Source organism: Podarcis cretensis (assembly GCF_951804945.1).
Source record: "Podarcis cretensis genome assembly, chromosome: 13".
In the NCBI taxonomy this organism is placed as follows: domain Eukaryota; kingdom Metazoa; phylum Chordata; class Lepidosauria; order Squamata; family Lacertidae; genus Podarcis; species Podarcis cretensis.
In genome coordinates this window covers 25,599,626-25,625,426 of record NC_137182.1, presented here as the reverse complement: position 1 = coordinate 25,625,426, position 25,801 = coordinate 25,599,626, and the positions used below count along the sequence as shown (strand labels likewise).

Here is a 25,801-nt window from a genome sequence, read left to right as displayed (position 1 = left end):
TTTAAGCGCTATGGCGACTTCCAGGCATATAAAAGTTGGGCATATGTTGTATATGTTGTACACTTAAAAACTGACCCACAAAAACCTGCCAAGAGTCGGAGGACAATGTGTGGTATAAATGTTATTTTTATTTTCACACATACAAGAAAGAGGTAGGAGGGAACACCACCAGTGACATACCACAAATATTAGAAATAGCTCTGGGTGAAAAATGTTCTGCTACCAAAACAGGGGTGGAACAGAAACCTGTCCAAAACGGAACATATATTGACAGCCTCCATGAAACTCCATAGCATCTGTTAAAGGAATTGGAAAAAAATTGTTATAGAGGCCACCTAAACAATTTGATAACACTTTAACATGGTTTCCCAATCTGGTGCCTTCCAAGGATGGTATTCAATTAGGTTTTACTCAGAGTAGACCTGTTGTAATTAATGCACCTAACTAAATCATGTTCCATCAGTTTCAGTGGGTGATTTAAATGAAATTAGTTGAATACCACCCTTTAAATTTTGGATTACCAATTCCAATCATTCCTAAGCATTGGCCATTGTGAGTGGGTTTGGAAATAGTTGGGAGTCTGGAGATTGGAGGAAAAGCTATGTTAGGCTGAGATCTCTATCAGGCCTAGCAGTTCAGACTCCCCTTGAATTACTCCAGTAATTCCAGAGGTCAAGTATTTGGGATTTCCCTAGTGGAGCTCATGCAACTCTGCTCTTCATCACAGTTGGTTTGCCAAATATTTGCTTGTTCCGCATGTGTCATGATCTTGGTTTTCTTCTGCACCGAGTTCTGCCTTGCCACAAGTCCCCAATTTGTTCTTTGAAGCAAAGCGGGATTTCCTGTGTGCTGCCTTGGCTTGTTTCCTTCGTTAGAGGGAAGTGGCTGCTGGATGCAGCAAATCTAATTTGCGCTGGGAGGAAGGGAACCTGTTTGCTGCATTAGGACAAGGGGACAGTCACCGATCACTAAGAAACCACTAAAAACAAAAGTCCCAATTTATGAAGGAGAGGCCTGTGAGTTGATATTAGCCTTGGTAAACCAAATGGAGATGCATGAATAGAGGCAATGTACCTCTTGATTGTTGGTAGCCTGGAACAGGGCATGACTGTTACATTCTACTCAACCCATGCGCTTCCTATGGCATCTGGCTGGTCACTCTTGAAAATGAGTGTTGAGCTAAGTGGCCTGACCAAGCAAAGGAATTTTTTGCACTGCACACCTGTATATCTGTATTCAGAAGTATGCCCACTTTAAATTCAGTGAGGATTACTCCCAGGAAAGTGGATATGAGATTGCAGCCTAAGTCATCTTGCATGCAGGAAAGCAGGAGGGGTGGAGAGAATCAAGATTGTTCGTACATCTGGCTATGGATTATTGTTAGCTTTTCCCACCTCGTACAGTGGTACCTCAGGTTACGAACTTAATTCGTTCGGGAGGTCCGTTCTTAACCTGAAACCTTTCTTAACCTGAGGCGTGCTTTCGCTAATGGGGCCTCCCGCTGCCGCCACGCTGCCACCACGCGATTTCTATTCTCATCCTGGGGCAAAGTTCATAACCCAAGGTACTACTTCTGGTTTAGCGGAGTTTGTAACCTGAAGCGTTTGTAATCCAAAGTGTTTGTAACCTGAGGTACCACTGTATGTCTGATAATAATAATAATAATAATAATAATAATAATAATAATAGAATTTATATACCACCCTATACCTGGAGGTCTCAGGGCGGTTCACAGAAAAGATCAACTTTAAAAACACCACATATATAAACAAAATAAAAACAACAACCCAATAACACCCCCCTGCTTTATACATTGTATAAACAAAGCAACATGCAGAGGCAGCCTCCAAAATTCTGCACTGATAATTCTGTGCTAAAGAAAGTGAATTCTGGGATGCAAATAATCATATGTGTTTCTCATTTAGGGTTATTTATCTTGTTGTTGTTGTTGTTGTTGTTTCTTAACCTGCCTCTCACCTCAGAGTCCCAGGGTGCGTTACAACAATTTAAATATACAATATTTAAAATCGGAGCAAACAGAAACAAATTTGTTTTACAAAGCTATTCTGCTTCTTTTAGTCTCCGAAGAAAGGAAGAAAACTTTTAAGAACAAGAAAAAGAACAGTATAGGGAGAAGCAAAGGGGGGCTCCAGGCAACCATTTTGCCTCCCTGTTGTTAATTGTGGAGGACTCAGGATTCCTTGCAGATCTCCCCCACTTGGGTCAGCGGAGTTATTTGTGTAGCTGCAGTAAAATCTGCACTGACTCTGAGATTCCAATTGAAAATGGATGAAGGGGCTGCAGCAGTTGTGTGGAATGTTTAAGCCACTTCTGAAGATCAAAGCTGAGGTGCTGCTACAGGACTGATATATTATCTAGGCAGACACTTCTTAAAGGCAGACAGTAATTTTCCGTTTCTCGGAGGCTCGCGTGGCTTCTTTCTGTTGTTATCTTCAGATTTGCGCACCAGATAGCTGTATCAGATACAACGTAGTACAAATTAACATCTTGCCCTGCTTCTGGGGAAACATATACCATATCTGTGGTAATTACTTCACAGACATTAGCAGTGAGAAGAATAGGAAAGGAAGGAGAATGCAACAAGACCATAGTTAATGTATAAATCCGCACACTCCCACCACCACTATGAAAACCCCTACCAAGCTCTGGTCTGAAGTAAAGATTAAGCAGGACGTCATGCTGAGGACGTCATGCGTTAAGAAGCCATGGTTTCGGTTTCGTACTGTCATTGAACTAATCATCCTGAGCGACTAGGACAGGGGAGGGGACCTTTTTCTACCTGGAAGTTTTCGCAGAACCTTGCAGGAGCCACAAGCCAGAAGTGGGTGTTTCTAAGACAAAAGTGGTTAGAAACAATGGAAGGGACTTTTATCTTGATACAGTAGAGCAGACTTCCTCAACCTCGACCCTCTAGATGTTTTGAGACTACAGTTCCCATCATCCCTGACTACTGGTCCTGCTAGCTAGGGATCATGGGAGTTGTAGGCCAAAACATCTGAAGGGCCGAGGTTGAGGAAGCCTGCAGTAGAGGCTATCTACCAGCCGCACAAGTCTTACACACATCTCCCTTTCCATGCTCCATCAAAACAAGGTAGAGATACAGTATTGTCATTGTGCAAGGACCCATTCTGTCAGGGGAAAGCACTCTGTACAGAGCAGGGCTACTGAGGGGGTGTGGCCAGGAAGAGTCCCAAGGACCGGTGAGAGGGGCTACATTTAGCCCCCCCCCAGCCCAAATTTCCCCATACCTAAACTCTGAGGAAAAAACCTGGATGTAGTTTAACTTGACATGAAAAAATGCATTTATTAATCACTAATAGGAATGTCTGTCTGTTTAGTTATTTATTTAGAAACCCTTTGTGTTTTAAGTTTAGGCTGGTTTGCAATTGCATTTACAACTTTTAAAGGAAGTGTTCCATCTTGGTGGAAATAGCCCGGTGCACCAACTTGCTTGTAAAAAAGAAAAATGTTCTGTGTGTTCCTAGGTTTCCAGATTCAGTGGCCAAGATGGCACAGTGGAACCAGCTGCAGCAGCTGGACACCCGGTATTTGGAGCAGCTCCACCAGCTCTACAGCGACAGCTTTCCGATGGAGCTGCGGCAGTTCCTTGCACCCTGGATAGAGAGCCAGGACTGGTGAGCCATTGGACTTTTCTCAGTATTTGTGCCTGTGTACACCCACACAGAGAAATTGAGTGGCTGGCTTTGAGTGAGATCCTTTCCTAACGCCAGAGCTCTGCAAATCGACATAGGAAAAATTAAAAGGAAACGAATATTGTTGCACAGTAAAATGCCATTCTTTAATTGGTTGATCCCGGGTGCTCAGCCTCTTTCTTCTTGGAGGCCCAGAGCATGGCCATGCATGTATTGCACTATGCAAAATGACCCCCATATGCATGATCAAGCTAAGAGGCTTTTTAGTGGTGGAGGGTCACCACTGAAGCAAGGTTCCCATCTCTATAGAGTCTTAGTGCTGCCCAGTCAGTATGAAAGAGGGAGCTTTTCAGCCACTGAGAAGAAGTCTTCTCACACTTTGTGCTGATTGGAGCCAATCAAAGTGAAAGGAGAGAAGTCAGCCATGAGGATTAGCTCCTAGGGTCACTCTGGAGGAAGCTGAGGTCACTGGGGAGGAGTTGTGCTGTAACATGATGTAATATGATGTAATATGAAAGTGTGGAGTTACCAGTATTTCTTCCTTGCAATCTTTCTTCCTTCCATTTTTTTTAAACACCAACTTGAACAATATTTTGCAGAGAGACATTGAGGGCCAGGCAAAACTGCTCTGGGGATTGAACCTAACCTACAGGCTGCTGGTTTAATGATCTAGATCAAGGGTGGGGAATCTTTGGCACTCCAGATGCTGTTGGGACTCCCAATTCCCATCAAGCCCAGCCAGCACGATTAATGGGCAGGGATGATGGGAGTTGGAATCCAACAATATCATGGGGGGGGGGCACACACACAAGCTCCTAATCCCTGATCTAAATGCTCAAACCATCATGACCTTCCAATTGGCATTCTGTAAATTCTTTATTATGATAAAGCAATGTGGCTTATAGCTGAAATCCTGAGATTTCCAAGAACCTTCACTTTGTGGGCGTATTCTCTTGAGCGAGAGTTTGCTCTTGATTACCTTCTTGCAAAACTCGCTGGAAATTCCCAGAAAACTTTTTGCCTCTTGAAAAACATACAGAAGCTTCCTGATATTAATTGTGCTTCCTGTTTCTAATGGAAGAAGTGGCATTTGTGGAATGAAACCGAGAGGAGATTCCTGGCCTCTGGAATCGCCTCCTCCGTTTCCAACATCGTGACTGAGAGGTGCTGTTAATTATGAAGCCAAAGCTTGGATTAGTGTCCAGAAGTACAAAAAACACTTTGGGGAGGGGGACAATATAAAGATGTGAGTGTTGATACCCCAAACCAGCCCGATGAGGACCTGAGAATGCTGGCTGGTTGGGGCATAGGAGGATGGGAATCCCACTCTGATGCCATTATAGACAGTCATGACTTCTCCTAAATAATTCTGGGAGCTGTAGTTCTTTAGAGAGTTGTTATGCGCCCCTATTCCCTATCCAGAGAGTTGTTATGCGCCCCTATTCCCTATCCAGAACTACAATTCCCAGGGTTCCCTGTGAAGGGGGACTGATTGCTAAATTCTGAGAATCATACAGAATTGTAGAGCTGAAAGGGGCCCTGAAGATCGTTTCGTCCACCCCCTGCAATCCAGGAATATGCAGCTGTCCCATAACGGTGATTGAATCTGCAACTTTGACATTATCAGAACCAATGGAAATATCCAGAATTGTAGCTCTGTGAGGGGAATAGGCTTGACTGTGTTAAAGTAGTATAATAGCACTTCAAATGTGTGGTGCGGACGTGGCCTGGTGTGAAGAAGGAGCACTTGGCACTACAGTGTTGTTGTTTTTTGTCATGCCCCGGGCGCTGTTTTTGTTAAGCCTTGTTTCCTTCTGATCTGTACAGGGCCTATGCTGCCAGCAAGGAGTCCCACGCCACGTTGGTGTTCCACAACCTCCTGGGTGAAATTGACCAGCAGTACAGCCGCTTCTTACAGGAATCCAATGTCCTCTACCAGCACAACCTACGCCGGATCAAGCAGTTCCTGCAGGTAGGAGGAGCTGGCAGGTCCTGGGTTTGGGAGGGTCTTGTGTTTTGTGGACACCCGCACCCCCCCAAAAAATGCCAACCCAAGTCATAAAACTCGGGAGATGGGAATGATGGTGTTCAATCCACTCTTGACAGGAGGCAGTGATGAAGGTCACCAACTTAGATGGCTTCAAAAGAGGATTGGACAGATCCATAGAGGAGAGAGCAATCGATGGCTACTAAGTTGGATTTATAGGAACTACTACAAACTATCTGAAAGAGTAGGATGGCAGGAGAGTGTTGGATTTTGTCCTTGCACAGAGCGTCGCTGAAATTTGCAAGGCCAGATTTGATGGAATAGTTTGATGGTTTAGGGAACTCTTAATAGCACAGATTAAAGAGAGATGTTGAGCTCTGAGCTTGGGAGCAATGCCCACAACAGGCTTATTTTAGCTTTTACGATGACATCCTGTTGGACATAAATTCTCGGCAGCTCATGCTGGGCGCCCAGCATATATTTTCACCTGCTGCCCTGAATCTGAAACCAGCACGTAACACTTCTTTTACGTGCTCCCATAGAAGAAGTGCCCAACTGCCCCGTCGCTGCATTCCTCCAAATCAAGGCTGGGTTTCTTAAGAAAAGCTTGGCATCTTCACCTAGGTTTTGCTCTCTGTGTGTGGCGGTCATTCATTCCGTTCCCGTTCCTCTTCCTCTCTTACAGAGCAGGTACCTGGAGAAGCCCATGGAGATTGCCCGCATTGTGGCCCGCTGCCTCTGGGAGGAGAACCGGCTGTTGCAGACAGCAGCCACGGCAGCCCAGGTGAGAGGATGCTGTCGGCAGCGGCTTGTCCCGTTGTTGCCATCAGTTCCCGTAAGGGACTCGCCAGCCGCGAGGGCGTTTAGAACACGAGCCAAGCAGTGAATCACATTGACAGCTCTTGGTGCAAATACACCGTGATCAGTGCATCCTCCTGTGTCCATATGCTGCTATTGCTGTTTGCAGCAGGGAGGGAGAAACCTGGGACACTCCAAAAGTTGTCGGGAGTACGGCACACACACCATCCATTGAACACGCTGGCGGGGGCTGACGGGAATTGGGAGGCCCAACCCGTTCCCAGTCCTTGGGTTATAAGGGGCAAACAGCTTGATGGTTGACACAACGGGCCTTTCCTTTGATGTTTCTTCCAAAGCCTACACCTTTGCATGCCAGGAAGCAGTGCCTCGCAGCTAGGGTAGCACACACCACCCCAAAACAGGTCCCTGCACGCTGTTGCCACAACACGCCTTGAGCTTTTCCCTTCTCAGTATTTCTTTTCTGCATTCAGGTTTGAAATGCAGCCATTTTTTAATTCTGTGGCTGCAACAGTTGAAAGGCAGCGTGGTCTTGCAGGTGTTGGCCCCCCAGGGTGGATCATTCAGCACAGTATTTCCTTTTGCCATGAGACAAGCCTGTGCCTCTGTATGCTACTGAGCAGAGCAAATGGCTCGCTGGCCTGTGCCAGCTTGAAGCTTCACCATGGGGGTGGGGGAAGCAGCACCAAAAGAGCTCCTGCACTGACATTATCCTCTTTCCTTGCGGGAGCACACTCAGAGGTGAATGAGTACAAGTGGCCAATGCTAGGCAGCTCTGGGTGTTCAGTCAACACACCCACACCCCGTGGCTTCTTGTTCACCCTTTTTTATTATGAAGCTCAGCTGTTTTCTCCTAGGCAAAGTCAAAGAGGTCTTTAAATGCCATCCCCAGCACGCATCAGGATTTTCTCTGTGGACACCTCAGGGCTTACTCTGATTTGCTAATGTCTCAGTCTCGATCAGAATGTATTTACCATGTGATAGTCTCTCCCAGGTTTGCTCTTCTTAAAAAGAATGAAAGAAATTGCAGGCATGAAGGGCCTCAGTCTGGATCAAGGCAACAGCAGGAGGCTGGCTTTCCCTCCTTCTCATTTGCTGTTTTCTTCAGAAGGTGTAATTTGCTGCAATGGCCCCTTCAGAAGCAAATAGCAGGGGGGTTTTGGGAGGGGGGGGAGGGTGCTTACAGTATGAAAGCAGCACAGGCGGAAATGTCAGGTGTTCCTTTGCTGTGTGTCGTCGTCCCAGTCTGTGTTGGGGAACAGAACTCCCTGCAGATGCAGGTTGAAAAATGCATGAAAAGGTAGGATAGATGCTTAATAAAAGGAACCGCCTGCCTGTCTCATACCATGGGTCAGAGAGAAGCCCTTTGCCAGATACAGGGGCACTGTTGGTGGAACCAACACTGCTAGCACTCCCACCTCTGCTTAACTCCCAGTGTGTCCCCTGTTTTGACAAGACATGACAAAACGCTGGCTAGACACCCCCCAGGGGAAAACGCTGCCACCTCGAAACTGGCTGGCTTGCTGCGGTGTTCAGGAATGAGGCAGGTGCCAAGGCATGCTGCCTGATTGCTCCTGCTTTGCACCTTCCTGGCAGGAACGGGGATAGGTGAGCCAGGATGCTTCCTGCTAATGCCCAAATGTTTTGTTTGGTTTGATGACCCGAAGCTATGTCCACTTGTTGATTTGTGGCTTGTGTGGGAACAAAAATTCAACCAGGCCCAGATTCGGATGTAGCAGGAAACCACAGAGCCTCCGGGGTTTTTTTATCCCGTTCACACTGGGGAGGAGCAAGGGAGGATCAACCTGACAGTGTGTACCCGGCAAAGCGACACACAGCTCAGTGGATGAGTAGGCGGTCCAAGCTCTGGCAGGGCTGGGAATGTCCCTTGCCTGAAATCCAGGAGAGCCATTGTCAGTCAGGCAGACGATACCGAGCCAAGTGGACCGGTGACCAGAGCTCAACGTTCACATGTGTGTTCCTGATAAGTTGCAGTAAGCCAGAAAGTCTGGTTTATTACATTTACACTCGGCCAAAACTGATTTATTAACTTCTTTTATATGACTTAAAATCTCTTAATGTCTTATCTCTCTCCTCCTCCCCGCTTTAATACAGCAAGGTGGGCAGGCAAACCACCCTACGGCTGCCGTGGTGACGGAGAAGCAGCAGATGCTGGAGCAACACTTGCAAGATGTCAGGAAAAGGGTGCAGGTAGGTGGGAGAGCTGCTCTCTCTCTCTCTCTCTCTCTCTCTCTCTCTCTCTCTCTCTCTCTCTCTTGCTCCAAAGTTTCAAGCTTGCCTAGAGGAGTTTGTGACTCCTCCCCAACCTCCTATTCCTTGGCTTTTTCTTGCAGGACTTGGAGCAAAAGATGAAAGTGGTGGAAAACCTCCAGGATGACTTTGACTTCAACTACAAGACCTTGAAGAGTCAAGGCGGTAGGTGGGAGCTTGCTGGGGAAAAGGGGATAACAACTTTTCCATCGTGGCAAATTCATGGATGGGGAGATGCCCTTCTGTCCTCATCCTTTGGGGAGCAAGGGTGCTCGTGCAGCCCAGGCGCTTAACTTTCCTTTTAAATCAGGGGAGCCTCTGGCCTGCACACTTCACGAGGCATGCCTGGCCTCAGCGTTGGGTCTGCCAGGGCATTTCTGCCAAGCCACACCGGCCTGCTTCACTCCCGATGTTGGGTTGCGGGGCAGCTAAGGATGCGCTGAGCCAAAAGGGGCTTGCAAAGCCCTCTATGCAGGGCTCCAAAATACACACCAGTGAACTGATAGCCAGGCATCACACTTTCACGTGAGCTCTGCAACTTTGGGTGGGCAAACGTCATTCACCTGACACCATTGCACACCTGTCACACTTGGCATGCAGAGGGTGGGTGGGTGAAGATAATAATCTGGCCTGCTGGCCAAATCCAGTTCACCACCCCTGTGAACCTTGTGGACTGGCTGCACGATGGGAACATGATGCCCATCATCTCCCAAATCTGTCCTACATGGGGCTGCTGAAGAGGAACAGGATGCCCAACTGCCTGAAAGAGGAATTAGGCCAGCCTTTCTTAATCTGGTGCCCCTCCGTCTTTTGCTTTAGACCAGGCATAGGCAAACTCGGCCCTCCAGATGTTTTCAAACTACAAGTCCCATCATCCCTGACCACTGGTCCTGTTAGCTAGGGATCATGGGAGTTGTAGTCTCAAAACACCTGGAGGGCCAAGTTTGCTTATGCCTGCTTTAGACTATAGCTCCCACCATCCCTGGCCATTGGGCCATATTGGCTGGGACAGGTGGGAGTTGGGAGTCCCCAACAGCATCTGAATTAGGCTGACCAAAACAGGTGTGCAGAGGGGAAGAACTAAGAAACTCCAGGAGCCTCTGACATGTTTCCCTGCCCTTCTCCCGCTGCTTTTCTTTAGACATGCAGGACCTGAACGGGAACAACCAGTCGGTGACGCGGCAGAAGATGCAACAGCTGGAGCAGATGCTGACAGCCCTGGATCAGATGCGGAGGGTAAGTAAGGGCGGCTCCTCCCCAGCTCCAAAAAAACCCCACCTGAACTGCTATCGACTAAGGCAGAATGATGCGGGATATGCCTGGTTTTGCAGCATGTGGCCCGGGAGAAAAGCATCCAGCTTTAGCACAGAGCTTCCTCCATGCTGAACACTGATGCTTATAGCAAGCCAAGGGAGCAATGCCCTTTGGGCATTGCCTTTCTGTCTCTAATAGGGACGAGTCACACACCCATGATTATTTAACTCCACATCTCTTGGCCAGGTGACTTGGATGTGTGAGCTGGCTCCATTTCAGACAACAACATTTCAGAGTCTCCGCCTCTGGTGTTCGCCGCTATCATACATGAAAACCACGGAGAGGCAAGTTTGCATGTAAACAGGGGAAGCGGAATGGAGTCCTGAATGTTGCCTATTTCCTTCCTCGCCTAGGGGATTGTGAGCGAGCTGGCTGGGCTCTTGTCGGCCATGGAGTACGTGCAGAAGACGCTGGTCGACGACGAGTTGGCTGACTGGAAAAGGAGGCAGCAGATCGCATGCATTGGTGGCCCACCCAACATCTGCCTTGACCGCCTAGAGAACTGGTGAGAGCTGAGTGCCCTTGACTGCCTACTACCTTTCCAAGGCTTACAAAGCAAGAATCTGGTTGAGAGTGGATTGTCCTTACTTTAATACACCTCAAAGCAGAGGAGGGTGTTAGGAGCCACAGAGCAGCATTGACCTAATGTGGAGGACAGAACAGGCAGGGCAAAGACCAAATTCGGCCCTCCAGTTCCCTCTGTCTGGCCCTTGGACAGGCTGCTGCCTGTCAGAGCAAGTACTGGGCTTAGCTGAGCCATAGTGGTCCTTTGCTTGCATAGATTTGCATGGAACGTGGCACTGGTGAGGTTTCCCAAAGGGGAGTGCACAGCTGTTCAAAAGCATTATCAAGACAATGTCCGGTTAACACAGTAGTGTTGTTTTCTTTTTAAGACACGTCTCTGTGTGTGTGTGTGTGTGTGTGTGTAGCTCACTTTCTTCTCCCTTGCCGCAGGATTACGTCTCTTGCCGAGTCGCAGCTTCAGACCCGCCAGCAGATCAAGAAGCTTGAGGAGCTCCAGCAGAAGGTCTCCTACAAGGGCGACCCCATTGTTCAGCACCGGCCCTTGCTGGAGGAGCGCATCGTGGAGTTATTCAGGAACCTCATGAAGAGGTATGTTGGCCTGCTGCCCTTGCATCTATGGGAAAGGTGCCATCCCCTGGATGGAGGAGCGCATCGTGGAGTTATTCAGGAACCTCATGAAGAGGTATGTTGGCCTGCTGCCCTTGCATCTATGGGAAAGGTGCCATCCCCTGAGGCTGCGGGGTGGGATGCTGCTGCCAAGAGCATGTTCATCTGGGAACCTTCTGCTGAATCTGGAAGTTTGGACCAGCACCCAATTCCCACCACTGAACTAACTCTCTCTCTCTCTCTCTCTCTCTCTCTCTCTCTCACCACCCCCACCCCACCCACAGTGCATTTGTGGTGGAGCGCCAGCCCTGTATGCCAATGCACCCGGATCGCCCACTGGTTATCAAAACTGGAGTACAGTTCACGACAAAAGTGCGGTGAGTTGCTGGTTTTGTCTGTGCGCATGCATTATATGGGGCGGAGGGTCAGCTATATGTTGCTGAATGTTGCAAGGCTTAGGGCAGATAAAATAAAGTAGTTCTTTACGTGGCCCGTAGTCAAACTGTGGAACTCACTCCTGCAGGAAGCAGTGATATGCCACCAACTTGGATGGCTTTAACAGAGGGTTGGGCAGATTCATGGAGGAGGAGAGGGCTGTCAATCTAGCTAGGATGGCTGCGCTCTGCTTTCCACGCTTGGAGACAGCAGTACTTCTGAATACCAGTTGCTGGAAACCACAGGAGGGGAGAGTGGCTCTTGCGCTTGAGTCCTCCGTGCGCGTTTCCTCTTGGGGTATCTTGTTGGCCACTGTGAGAACGGGATGCTGGACTAGATGGGCCATTCACCTGATCCAGCAGGCTGTTCTGATGTTCTGCGTACCTTCAACACTTAAAATTCTGCACCAGAAAAGAGGCATTCTGCAACAGTATAAATTATACAGACTTTGCGTATATGTGCTTGGCTTTTCAAATTTTATTTGACTTCTGCTAGGCTTGGGGAGAGGGGCAAAGTGGGGAAAAGACAGGGAACCCCACGTGCTGTCGGGAATCCTTCTCAGCCTCTCTTTCCTCCCTACCCACAACCGCCTCCCATTCCAGCTTCTGAGGCTTAAACTGGGCATTGCCCACATATTTTCAAGTTTGTTGGTGCAGCCTAGAAACTTGTTTTTTGTCTCCTCTTCCCCCAAAAAGGTGTAGATGGGATTCTCAAGCACAGTGCAATTGTGCATCACAGTGGTGATATATTGAAGCTCTCTTGCCTGAAAAGCATCTGTACACAGTGAAACTAGTTTCAATGGACATGGACTGTGTTCTACTTGTTAACCTGGTGCCCCTTCCAAGGGGCAGCAGCTGCCCCCCAACCCCCATTTGGAGCATATGAATAGCATATGAGGGTTAAGGGTGCATGAAGAAAGGGTGAGATTTGTTTTTTTGGAAGCTAACTTGAAGTTTTGGCTTCTACAGGTTACTGGTTAAATTTCCTGAGCTGAACTACCAGCTGAAAATCAAAGTCTGCATTGACAAGTAGGTCTGGACCCTTTCCGTGAACAAACTTGAGGGCAGGGATTGTGGGCAGAGGTGTCTTTAAATATATATAACTGACTTTCTGCTTCACACTGATCAAACCATGGCTTAGTGCTGGCTCCTGGGGGTTGGGTAGATCATGATTTCTTTGCTCCACCTCTGATCCTGCTGTGCCGCTGTGAGCTGAGCCTTGGTTTGCCTGAGTTTGTTACCCGGATCCATTGTTATGGTTTGTCCTGTTTCAGACAAACCATGAGCTGTAACAAAGGTTTGTCCTTGGATCTTTTGCAGCTCATGATTTGCCCCTGGGCTCTTTATAGCTTGAAGTTTATCCAGAGGAGAGAAACCACCAGCCCCAGTTTGAACAGCGCTCTTAAGCCAAAATTGTGTCTTAATTCGTAGCAGTGCCAGAGGAAGAGCACAGTGACCACAGCTTCCTATGTAGGAACACCATGGTACTGAGCCAGTTCTCCCTGCCCCTCCTGAAAAAGAGATCGGTTCTCCTGATCCCAAAGTGTGGCAATGATCTTTCCTGGAAGGGGAGGAGAGGCACAGCCCAAACCTGTAAATCTTGTCTGCTGCTGCTGCTGCAAATATTATTCCTTTAATTATTATGAATATTGATTTGGCTCAGGTTTCGGGTTTTGATCTTCAGCCTGCCTACCCGCATTCCCTTAAAAGTAGGGAGGAAGCCCTTTCTTTTCACCTCTGCCCCACAGAGCCCCAAGACCTTCTCCCCCCCCCCCCCAATGCCGGGGTGAATAAATCTCTAGCCCCTCCACTTGGACCCCAGCACCTGCAAGCTTGGACAGTAATCGGGGGTGACAGGGATTTGTAGTCCATCAAGAAGCGGAGAGGGCCTCAGGCTAGCCACCCCTGCTCTAATACCTTCCAGTGATGGCATTGTTGTTGTTGTTGTTGTTGTTATTGTTGTTGTTATTATTATTATTATTATTATTATTATTATGCTGACTTCTGTGCCAAACCACACCCTGTCCCTCCTGCTGCAGGGGGTGGGTGGAATTTAGGGCTGTTCAAGCGGTGTGCGCACACTGGGTGCTGAGCCAAGGGGGGCAGCTGTTTCAAAGCCCAGTAAGTTGAGCACTGGGCGTTGGACCTCTCACCTCCTTCCCAAAGCCTAGATACACTTTCCCAGTTTGGGGAAGGAGGTCAGAGGGCTCTTGGACCCTCTCACACTTCCTTCCCAAAGCCAGAAACCTGCTTACCTGCCTTTGGGAAGGCAGTTTGAGGTGGGGTGTGTGGGTGTGCCAATTTTTTGCCTGACACAGGGCCCCATAGCACCCAAGATGGGCGCTGCTGCAAGCCCTTTCTGATTGCTGTGTACAGCAACCTAATCTGAATGTGCCAATTTGACTCTCTTGCTCTTTTTCCTCTCACAGGGATTCCGGTGAAGTTGCTGCCCTCCGGGGGTAAGTTGAAGGCACTGCACCCTGTGGCTTCCTCTCTGCTAAGATGCATCTCATGGTTTGCAGGCAGCTGCACTTTGTTTGGGAGGAGGAGGGCAGGATCATTTCATTAGTAGTAAAATAATTTGATTTTAAATCATTATATTCAGTTGCTCATTCGCCTTTTAGGGCACAATGGCTGCCCATCACCACCACTTTCAAGGCAATAGCTGTACAAAGCAGGGCAAAACAATCATCCAGTTAAAACCCATTAAAACCGAGCACTTAATAAAAAGCAGACCGAAATAAAATCAACATTTTGTTGGGGGGAATAACTGGAAAAATGCCGTTTCCAAAGGCTTGCAAAGAAGGGGACCACTCGTGTTTTCTGGGGTGGGGTACAGCTGCAGAATCTGCTTCCGCAAAATGACCACAAACTTGGATGGCTTTAAAAAAGGGGGGTTAGGCATAATCAGGGAAGATGAGGGCGGTCAGGGGCTTTTATGTGCCAGAGACAGGATGTCCCCGAACACCGGTTTAGCTGGGAATTGCATTTCGAGGAGAGTGCTCTAGTGCTTGAAAGCTTCTTGCAGCGTCCGGCTGGCTGCAGTGAGTACGAGTCACTGGTCTGATCCAGGGCGGCTGCTCTTTACATTCTAACAGATGAGGTTGGTGGTGGTTAATAATGGCATTTTAAATGCTAAAACTCTCTCAAGACACTCCTCCCATTTTCCCCCTCCCACTTTGCCCATCAAGGTCCCGGAAGTTTAACATCCTGGGCACAAACACCAAAGTGATGAATATGGAGGAGTCCAACAATGGGAGCCTCTCTGCAGAGTTCAAGCACCTGGTGAGTGACACAGCATCTCTCCCCTCCCTTGCCTCCCAAAACACTCCCTGGAAGCACAGTGTGTCTAATTTATCCCTTTTTTATCTCTCTCCCCCCAATCACAGACACTGCGGGAACAGAGGTGTGGTAATGGCGGAAGAGCAAACTGCGACGTGAGTGACCCAACGCAGCACTGCTGGTGTAAAATGAAATGTTTGAGAGCAGGAGTAGTTACTTCTCTTGCTCCAGTGGGAAGTGCTTGAAATCTCTGTTCCGGGGATGTCCCTTCTCTCTCTCGCTCGCTTTCTCTCTCTCTCTCTCTCTCTCTCTCTCTCTCTCTCTCTCTCTCCCTCCTCATCACCCCCATTCCTCTAGGTTTTCTAAACCATGCCCCTAAATAGTTTACAGACAAGTTATCTCTTGCGAAAGAAAAAGACCAACCCTTGGGAATGGGGAAGTGGTCTCTTTTAGGTTTGACTTTAGGGAAGATCAGTCCTGTGAGCACCTTTTCAAAGGCTGATTCCTTTGTTTGTCTCTCCGCTTAAGCCTAGCTCAGCAGAACTAAAAACGAAACCAAAATTGCAAGTTGCTGCTGTGTTTTTTCCAAAGGGACAAAAAAAATATATACCCTAATATATACCCTAGAGAAATATTTATTATCTTCCCCCACATTTACTCTCCACTTCCTCCTCAGGCCTCCCTCATCGTCACAGAAGAGCTCCATCTCATCACCTTTGAGACAGAAGTTTACCACCAAGGCCTGAAGATTGACCTAGAGGTGAGCCCTGGTTGTGCTGATTCCCCACAGTCCACCCACTTTACAGGGGTGTGGCGTGGGTGGGTGGGTGTTACAGTTGCAGTGGGAATCTACCCTGCCAGAAACCTTCTTTTGTAGTGCTGGTGTGGGTTTCTTGTTGGGAGTTTGCATTGAGCAGAATGCGGGAAAGAAACCATATCAGTAAACTACAACCTACAATTTGCATCCGCAACAATGCTCAAGGGTAGCAGCTTCCAGAAAAATGGAGAGGGGAGGAAACGGACAACTCCTATTTTGATGGAGGATGCAGAGCTGTTTGCATATTTCCTTTCCTGCTCCCTCTTTCGAAATAAGTGGAACAGCCCGTTCATGAGCTGCCATTGACCAGAATCAGAGCATTCGCCCAGTTAGCTCAGCATTCCCTGCACTAAGAATGTGATGTTCTCCAGATGGTTGTTGAACCACAACTTCCATCAGCACCAGGCGGCATGGCAAATGGTCAGGGATCATGGGAGTTCAAGTGTGAAGCATCTGGAGAGTTGGCTGCCCCTGGTCTACACCGACTGGCAGTGTCTCCCCAGGGTTTCAGGCAAGGAGTCCTTCTCGGCCCTATCAGGAGATGCCAGGAATTGATCCGGGGACCTTCTGCATACAGTGCAGCTACTGCACCCCTGAGCTTTTGGCCATCGCACTATGCATTGGAATACTTGCGATGGCTCCAAATTAAGGTGTTGCCTTGTATCCAAAACGTGGACCCCAAATCTTGAAAACCTAGACTGACAACATCCATGAAAAAGAACTCAGAAAAACTGATCAGACTGAAACAATGATGGCAAACTCTAGAGATAAAGTCTCTTGTTGAGTCTCTTAAACCTAACTGCTTGTTGCATGCCTTCTTCCACCTCCCTTGTCCCTTATGGCCATACCAGCATTTCCAGCTTTCTTCACCGCAAGAGTTGGAAAGAGGTCCCACAAGTCTCCCTACCTGAAGACAATTAACTTCATAACGATGCATAAGGACTAGAAACTTGGTGGTTTGGTCTGCTGTGAAGCAGGAGCCTAGGGGTGTTTCCTGTTGCCCAGCAGATACCTGAAAAAGAGAGATGCTATCTGTGTGCTCAAGAGCTGCTGTCTTTCCTTCCCTGTAGACCCATTCCCTCCCTGTGGTGGTGATCTCCAACATTTGCCAGATGCCCAACGCCTGGGCGTCCATCTTGTGGTACAACATGCTGACAAACAACCCCAAGGTACGTTGAGTTTCCCAAACCTTGCATGGACAAAAGAGAAGGGTGAGAGAGGGAGAGCAGGAGGGTGTTTTATTTGTTTTTTGTCTGGGTGTGTTGTTTGTTCCTGATTGTGACCGAGTCCCTCTCTTGGCAGAACGTCAACTTCTTCACCAAACCACCCATTGGCACTTGGGACCAGGTGGCCGAAGTGCTCAGCTGGCAGTTCTCCTCCACCACCAAGCGAGGGCTCAGCATAGAGCAGCTGACGACACTGGCAGAGAAACTGCTTGGTAACTTAACAAGCTCCTCCCCTTCTTATACGTGGGCCAATGGCAGGAAACCTTGATCAGCAGCGCAAGGGCCACATGCCCTTCCAGGCAACTTTCCGGGGGCCACGTTGCCAGGGGTGGACAGGGCCAGAAGCAGAAACAAATGTGGATGTTACCTTTGTGCCGTAAGCTTCCACCTCGGAACACGCCCCTCTCTGCCCTCCTGTCCAGGCAACCAGCAAACATTATCAAACTTTGGCGGCACTTTCTCGTCAGGCAAAAACACTCAAGGAGTGTGAAGCAGATCCTGTGAGGGTTGTGGCCTTGAGGGAAGTCCAGAGAGGCCTGAAGGGGCATGAGTTTCCCCATCCCTGATGTGTGTCATAAGGAGTTGCTGTCTTCCCATCTGAGCTACCTAGCCTAGCGGTATTGGCTCTTAACTGGGAGAGGAGCCTTGCCCAGGTGCACAACCAGAAATCCTTTTTTAGCTGTGGGATTCAAACTTGGGACCAAAGCATGTGCAAAAAGTGTTGACATGTTGAATGCCTGGAAGCCAAAATATCAGATATTCAAGTTGGCGTCAGTTTAGAAAACCCCGGGCAAGGCTTTTAAGAATAGTGTGTGTGTTAAACTCTCCCCCCCCCCCCAGTGTGCCTCCTTTAAAAAATGCCTTTCCTCCAAGGAACACGAGGTGACAGACATGTGGATGTGTGTGTACACACACACACTTATCCTCACAACAACCTTGCAGAGTAAGTAAGGCTGAGAAGCAGCAACTGGCCCAAGATCCCCAGTGTACTTTGTGGCTGACAGGGGTGCCAACTTGAACAAAATATGGGGGGTGGGCAAGTAGGCCCCCTCCTCATAATCAATCACATGATGAAGTGCACACATACCATTTGAATGGCAATGCCCAACAACTTTAGGGGTGCAGCCCCCTCAAATGGGGGCTGAAGGGGCCTTGGCCTCTATGCATTGGCTCCTATGGTGGCTGAGGAGTGGGAATGGGTGGGATTTGAACCTGGCCCTGCTAGGCCCTCACCTGAGGCTCAGACCACTACACCAGCTCTCTGTAATGACTTTTCTTCCCTCTCACTCTACAGGCCCTGGCGTCAATTACTCCGGATGTCAGATAACATGGGCAAAGTTCTGCAAGGTAGGGGCTTCTGGAAAGCTTAGGTGTGGCCTTGGTTGGGGCCCACGGTGCACCTGCCATTTTGTTCATGCGGGGGGAACCTTTGTTTTTATCACTGCAGGAGAACATGGCAGGCAAAGGATTCTCTTTCTGGGTCTGGCTAGACAACATCATCGACCTGGTGAAGAAGTACATCTTGGCCCTGTGGAACGAAGGGTGAGCACCTGCCAGAGACGTCGCCGCAGTTGCTAGCATCTCTCTCTCCCCAAGAGGCCATTCTGCCTATCCAGTAAACAAAAGAAGCCCTAACAAGTTGGAGAGCAGGGACGGGGAACATGTGGCCCTATAGTGGCTGTTGGGCTCCCAGCTCCCAGTATTCCTGATGGGAACATAGGAAGCTGCCTTACACAGTCGTTCCTCGGAAGTCGGAACGGAATCCGTTCCGGAAGTCCATTCGACTTCCAAAACGTTTGGAAACCAAGTTGCGGCTTCTGATTGGCTGCAGGAAGCTCCTGCAGCCAATCGGGAGCTGCAGAAGCCCCATTGGACTTTCGGCTTCCAAAAATAGTTCGCAAACTGGAACAGTCACTTCTGGGTTTGCGGCGTTCAGGAACCAAAGCGTTGAGAACTAAACTGTTCAAAAAACAAGCTACGATTGTACTGAGTCAGACCATTAGTTCATCTTGTTGTCTACACATGGAGAGGCAGTGGATTTCCAGGAAGGGGCCTCTCTTCCCAGTTCTACCTAGAGATTGAATCTGGGACCTTCTGCATGCAAAACAGATGCTGTGCCCATGGCCCTGTAGATCAGGGTTTCCCAAACTTGGGACAAGGGTTGAAAGCTGATAGGAATCCATCCTTACCTGGAGGGATGCAGACTCCCCATCCCTGTGCTAACCTTCCAGTGGAACTTCTGGGTGGCTCCTGGTGTTTGGCTTGGTGGGCCAAGGGAAAGGAAAGGAAGCCAATAAAAACCTCATATTTCCTTTCTTCCTCCTCAGGTACATCATGGGATTCATCAGCAAGGAGCGGGAGAGAGCGATCCTGAGCACAAAGCCCCCCGGCACCTTCCTGTTGCGATTCAGTGAGAGCAGCAAGGAAGGTGGGATCACCTTCACCTGGGTGGAGAAGGACATCAGCGGTAAGGAATGCCACTGCAGCTGCCTTATGCTTAGGGCTGAAGCCAGATCTTCCTTTTTATCTATTAATTACATTTGCCTATGTGTAAAAAGTGCGTTCTTCTCAAGCCTGTTTTCCTTTTTCGGATGATGCACGCACATATTGTAGCAGGCAAGAAAAGGACGCATTCTTCCTTGGAAAGAAAGGCCTCTGTGCTACCAGCAGTTTTTGTTAGCGCTCGTATTAAAAATTGTGTTTGTAACAAGATCTACCCTATTAATTGGGTGCAGCTTTTTAGCCAATTAACCGTTTTTAGAACCCAGTTAATTGCTCACACGTTGCAGCCCTGCTTATACCAAATCCGGGTAAATCTCAGAGTACTTGGTCCAGACTGTTGTGCCAGTCAATGAAGGAATGAAGAACGCTGCCTTATACAGAGTCAGAGGTTTGGTCCATCTAGCTCATTGATGTCTACACTGACTGGCAGCGGCGCTCCAGGTACGTCAGGTGGAGGACGTTCCCAGCCCTACCTGGAGATGCTGAGAATTGGACCTGGGACCTTCTGCACACAAAGCAGATGCTCTACCGCTGAGCTATGGCCCTTTCCTCTTACGCAAAGGTCTTTCTCAGCCCTGCAGAGATCCTTTAATCATTGGGATGGCATAGATTGAGCCTACATTGTTCTGCAGGCAAGGTATATGCTCTGATCCTAAATTACCCCATACTGATACCTCACTTCTTGCAGAGGTTGTACCAGTCATCAGTTGCACACTCCTAAGTAGCATTAATGGACATTCAGTGACGCCATAGCAGCTCAGCCAATGGCATGGGGGCAGGCCCATCAATGATGGTCAGCTTTGCTGTTGATGTGACTCTGGCTCTCTTCATTTGAGCAAGTAATTGTGCTTTTCATGCTATCCTTGCAAATAACAACTGATCAAATCTCTTGTTTACACTTTTTGCTGTAGGGAAGACACAAATCCAGTCAGTGGAGCCGTACACCAAGCAACAGCTCAACAGCATGTCGTTTGCTGAGATTATCATGGGCTATAAGATCATGGATGCCACCAACATCCTGGTCTCCCCACTTGTCTACTTGTATCCCGATATCCCCAAGGAGGAGGCTTTCGGAAAATACTGCCGCCCTGAGAGCCAGGAGCATCCCGAAGTCACTGACCCAGGTAGTTGTTGGCTTTCCGCGCTTGCTCCAGCCCTTTGGTTCTCCACTTTACAGGGACATTTTTGGATTTGGCTTTCTCCACAAAAAGGTCTCACGCTGCTAATCAATGTGACTAACATCCTCTACCACCCTCTCCAAAATGCAGGGGGCTTGGCTTGTTTATTTTGATTACATTCCCAGCTCTTCCTTTTGTGACCATAACGGGTTGGTGAAAAAAGTGAACAGATGGGAAGCCAGGAAAAAAGCCCATATGAATTGTTGCCAGTTGTGATTGTTGGCTAAATTCTGACTTGCAGCTTTTTAAAAACTAAAGAAGAGCAAAGGCAAGAACTTTTTCAAATTGAAGTTTGGCATGGCCACTGTGAGTTTTGTATTGTTTGCTGATGCTTCTGGAAAAAATATGCACGTTGCTAGTGGTTAAGAAGCCCAAAAAGCAGCAGCAGCAGCACCCCCTTTCCCTCTGGCTCCTACCACAGTTTGGGGGCAATTCTCAGTTCCCCTCTTTTCCCCCTCTCCCACCTTCAAATCCTCTCTATGAAGCGGGTTTCAGAGTCATAGCATATTGAAGAGGAGATGCCCTGCTGCTCTTCGGCACACACCAGCTTATCAAATACCTTCTCCTCTTTCCCCACCCCAAAAACAGGTGCTGCTCCATATCTGAAGACCAAGTTCATCTGTGTGACCCCGTGAGTATTTCCCTCTTTGAAAGGGTTGGGTGGGACTCCAGAGGGCCTGCACAGCAATTAGCTGGGGCTTGCTGAGAAGCCGAGCTCCCTCCCGCACCTGTGCTTTGGAAACAAGAGGTCTCTCTTCAGAAACAGCTGAAGCACAGGTGAAAAAGTGCCCAGGGAGGAAGTGGTTCAATGCACCGACCACCACGCCACTGCACCCGGTGCACAAGTGAGGAACAAAATTCCGCAGGCACCTCCTGTTAAAGACATAAGGCATAGAGAGAGAAGGAGGGATTGAAGTTATTAACACGCACAGCCACACATGTATGCATAAAGATATAGGTTGAGTTTTATTTCGTTGAGAGTCAAAGCTCTGTACTCCATGGTGCAGAGCAGTTTGGTGGTTCTGGAGACCTTGGGGCTTTTACAACTTTTAACTTGTACTTCTCTTCTGTACCCTCTCCTCTTTTTCTCTGCTCCCCACTCCCCACGTGCCTTTCCCAGAACCACTTGCAGTAGTACTATTGAACTGCCTATGTCACCCCGCACCCTCGAATCTCTGATCCATTTTGGCAGTAATGGTGAGGGAGCAGAGGGCAACGCCAGTGGCCAGTTTGGTGAGTGTGTGGTCCGCAGTGCTGTTTTGTTTGGTGGAAGGGGGCGGGCTCTGCTCTCGTGCATCTCATTATGGAAAGGACAGGCCGAGGCTGCATCCAGACTGCCCTCTAGAAGCAGGCTTCTGAAACTTGAGCTTTCAACCCTTGTCAACGTAGATTCCACAAGTCCAAACGCCTCTGATTTCAGTGCATCGTGAGCAAGCATCATTCTCTCAGACACACCCTCCTCCTCCTCCTGCAGCTTAATTCATTGCCTTCCTGTTTTAATCAAACTACGGTTTCTTGTTGCGTCCAACCCAGAGAACTATTGTTTGAGCACTCCCTTTGAACTAGAATTGCAAACCACAATTTGATCCCAGTCAGAAAGGATTGGGGGTTGTTGTTGGGGGCTGCACTGCCTTCTGTGCTGCCTCCCAAGAGTGCAGATTTTTACCTTTGTGGAGTAGGCTAGTTCCTACGCCCACACCATCCAGGTCAGCAAGTGGTGTTATTAGAGTTCAAGGACATGTTACAGTCATGCAAAAATATTTGGGACGCAAAGCATAGCCATCAAGGGGTATGTCCTGTGGAAAGGGAAGAGGGGGAGAGATAAGAGAGGCCATATCTGACCCTCAGGCCCAAGGTTCTCCAGCCCGGCTTTAAATACAGTCTTTGCAAGTATAAGGGCTAGAAGCTTGGAGATCTCAAGGAATGGAATTCTACAGCCATATCTACAGTTTGTTTTGCTTATGCACGTTATTGAGGAATATACAGAACCTTGAGCGTGCTGCAGGCTGTGAATCTGTCCTCTATCCAGGAGATGTTGAACCATCTCTGACATTGGCAGGAATCCCTGCTGCTGCAGCAACTGGATCACATGCATTCAGCTCTCTTTCCGTATCTCCCACAGAGTCCTTGCAAGTCTTCGACATGGAGATGACCGCTGAGAGCGCCAACTCTCCCATGTGATTGGACTCCTCCCGGACAGCTGATCGGTTCTGCATTTCCTTGGCACAAGAAACACCTTCTTCTTCTTCTTGCATTGTCGGATGAGCCCAATCGGCACCCAGGCTCTGCCTCAGCTGGAGACGTTTGATTGTGGGTCCGTCGTGAGCCGCTTTCGAGTACACCATCGCCAGCAGCTCCTTGCCTGAGCTCGCGTGACTGGAGTGAAAGCCCTGCTTAATTTTAGATGGGCTTTTTCCCACCCAGAAGGAAAAAAAAAATAGTTCTCCCTCATGTATAAAAGCTACTTGTATAAGGGGTGTTTCTGTTTGTCTTCGCTAGACCAAGTGCCTCTTCATGTCCACATAGCTGGCCTCCTGTACATGTTTGCTGCATGCCGCAAAAGGCTGCTTGTGCAGCTCACGCCAACTTCCAAGGTTTTTACCCAGTCTATTCGACAAGTCGTGTTGTCAAGTGTAGGCAGGAGGGGGAAGGAAGAAGAAATTGTGGGGGTATCATTCTTAGATATTGGTGCAATTTTTTTTCTGTTTCATTGTCCACATTAAAGCTCCATTTCTCCCCCCCCCCCACTGGCCCACCTCTTTTTTTAAAAAAAAAAACCTTGCCAAATGATGCGAAGGCGAACATAGGCCTAGCACAGCAGCCCTTCAAGGTAAGATACCTGTGTTCCCCAGGGCTAGAGAAATGCCAGGGGCATTGGACACCTGTGCACACTTTGCACTTGGTTGCCAGCTCCAGGAATTTCAATTTTTAAAATAATTTTTTTTTCCACCAGCACTTGGCTAATTTCAATTTTACAGATAGGGAACAAAGGTTGTTAGAATTATGTGCTCATCGTTAACGGAGCAATCCGTGGCGGAAGTGGGGACTTTGACCCAGGTCACCCAAATTAGCGCTCAGTTCCCTCTCTCTCTCTCTCTCTCTCTCTCTCTCTCTCTCTCTCTCTCTCCCCCTCCTTAGGCAGGGCTTCAGGTCACTGGGAACGGCGGAGAGCTCTTCTCTTTGGCCCTTAAGCCCAGATGAGGCAACCGAGCTGAGTCAAGAGCTCAACTGCTAGATTCACAGACTTGGAGATCTGTTCACTCCGGTTATCTTTCTTTTTTTTTTTAATTATTATTTATTGCACTTTTATCCTGCCCTTCCTTGAAGGAGCCTCAGGCAGCATGCAAACCTCCGCCCCTTCCTTTCCCCTCATCCTTTTATCCTCTCAACAACCTTGCGGTGTAGGTTAGGGATGAGAAGGATTCCTCCTGTGAGGTAGATTAGTGGCAGCAATAGGCCTGAGCTTTCTGGCTAAGTCAGGCTTTGCACCTGGGTCTCCCGATTCTAGCCACTGCACTCTCCTCTTAGCTGTTGCGTTAGGAGCAAAGAGGCAAAAAAAAAATGTTCCTACCAGTGTCTCTCCTCTCCTCTCCCACCCCAAACTGTGCTTTGTTTGGCTTGCCCATTTCCTACACTTTCCCGTTTTTTAATACTCTCGGCTGTAATATTTTTTATTACTACCTGCCCAATCATTCTCTCCACCTTCTGGGGCTTAAGCCTGAGCTGTACCTGATGCTAGTCGGCTGTTGCTTGCCTGAGATAACAATTGACAGTCCGGCATAGGAAAACTAGAACTCAGATGCTGATAATCTAGTTGTAAATCTCAGCTGTTGGGCTTGTGTGAGTTCATAGAATCGTAGCCTTGTAGAGATGGGCAGGAACCCAAAGGAGTGAGGAATCACAGCTACAGATTCCTGCTTTGCAGGGGGTTTGGATTAGGTGACCCTTAAGGTCCCTTTCAGCTCTGCAGTTGCCCAGTGGGCTTTCCTGGCGCTGAGAGAGAATGATGCAACAAGTATTTTCCAGTATTACTTAGAGGCGTTTGCTAAACAGGAGACAGTTCATGGTCAGAGCTGTCAGACTGATCTCATGGAAGTTGTAGTTCAGCAACCTTTGGAGGCCTTGCTGTTAAGAAGAGAACTTGCCTCCTTCAGAAATGCCAAGCCTTAGAAAGTGTTCCAACTAGTGCAAAGCTGCCCTCATTCCAAAATAGCTTATATACCCCAAATTCTTAGTACCAAGCTTCACCACCGCCAAAAAAATCCTATTTTTCCCCCTCTATAGCTAACTGCTCCCCAGAGCGTAAATATCTTAATAGTATGTTTTGTATATTTTATTGCTGTATCTACAGGCTTTAAACTTTCTCTTAAATAAATAAATAAATGTCCTTAACACCACATTTCTCTGCTGGAGATGAAGCATTGGGTACTTGGTGTGTTTGTTGAGCTGAGAAAGCAGAGTGGCTTGTGTGTGTATGTGTGAGAGAGAGAGAGTCTGTTTGAAAGCAATTTGACTTGGAGATGAGATGAGTCGGATCTTTTGTCCAAATGCATAGATGAGGGGCTGGGTTTTTTTTCTGTGCTGTGGGGCCAAAACTGTATTGAGGTGATGAGTGGAACCCTGTCCGCAGTTACCAGGATGTAAGTCCCATTGAAATTGCCAAGGTTTACTTCAGAGTAGTCATATAAACAAGATTGAACTATTTGGTGCAGGTGTTAAGTTTTGTTCATTTAACTATGTTTCTACCTCACTCCATTAACTTTTTACTTTTTAAAGGTGGTGGGGGTTTTTTGGGAAGAAGTATAAATGAGATTTTTTAAAAAATGCTTTAGGTACACTTTTAGTAAGTTTTGTGTGTGTGTGTGTGTGTGTGCGTGTGCGTGCGTGTGTGTGTGTGTGTGCGCAGAAGATTTGGGGCACATCCACACCACAGACTTAAACTGGTTTAACAGCCAGTCCTTTTCCCAGGGAACTGCTGATTTTAGTTCTGTGAAGGAGATCAGAGATGAGGGGAGATTAGGAGACCTCCCAAACAACTAAACTGTGCAGCCTGTATTTGTTGCTATGGGACTGAATCCCTCCTGAAAATAGCATCGGTCTGGAAGCACCCAGGATCCCACCCTTGTGTTCATTGCATCATACTTGAAAAGGATGCCTCAAGTTTTTCAT

General features: G+C 48.2%; 1 protein-coding gene across 3 annotated transcripts in view; it reads left to right on the top strand.

Annotated features, from left to right (window-relative positions):
- Nucleotides 1–25,031, top strand: part of STAT3 (signal transducer and activator of transcription 3) — a gene marked incomplete at its 3' end in the record, with an annotated part of 39,732 nt that extends 14,701 nt beyond the window's left edge. The window contains exons 2-24 of one of the 3 annotated variants that reach the window (XM_079948711.1): nt 3,507–3,656; nt 5,502–5,646; nt 6,347–6,445; nt 8,593–8,688; nt 8,832–8,913; nt 9,890–9,984; nt 10,416–10,567; nt 11,017–11,175; nt 11,478–11,570; nt 12,597–12,656; nt 14,057–14,086; nt 14,819–14,912; nt 15,017–15,064; nt 15,586–15,669; nt 16,797–16,895; nt 17,029–17,164; nt 18,247–18,299; nt 18,400–18,494; nt 19,280–19,419; nt 20,366–20,578; nt 21,221–21,263; nt 21,753–21,865; nt 22,755–25,031. In XM_079948711.1, coding sequence (XP_079804837.1) covers nt 3,529–3,656; nt 5,502–5,646; nt 6,347–6,445; nt 8,593–8,688; nt 8,832–8,913; nt 9,890–9,984; nt 10,416–10,567; nt 11,017–11,175; nt 11,478–11,570; nt 12,597–12,656; nt 14,057–14,086; nt 14,819–14,912; nt 15,017–15,064; nt 15,586–15,669; nt 16,797–16,895; nt 17,029–17,164; nt 18,247–18,299; nt 18,400–18,494; nt 19,280–19,419; nt 20,366–20,578; nt 21,221–21,263; nt 21,753–21,865; nt 22,755–22,813 — 2,316 coding nt within the window. In that variant the 5' untranslated portion in view covers nt 3,507–3,528. Of the gene's footprint in view, nt 1–3,506; nt 3,657–5,501; nt 5,647–6,346; nt 6,446–8,592; nt 8,689–8,831; nt 8,914–9,889; nt 9,985–10,415; nt 10,568–11,016; nt 11,176–11,477; nt 11,571–12,596; nt 12,657–14,056; nt 14,087–14,818; nt 14,913–15,016; nt 15,065–15,585; nt 15,670–16,796; nt 16,896–17,028; nt 17,165–18,246; nt 18,300–18,399; nt 18,495–19,279; nt 19,420–20,365; nt 20,582–21,220; nt 21,268–21,752; nt 21,866–22,754 lie in introns of those variants that run through there. The other 2 variants (XM_079948710.1, XM_079948712.1) reach the window with 2 other exon arrangements.
- Between the last annotated feature and the right edge of the window lie 770 nt (nt 25,032–25,801).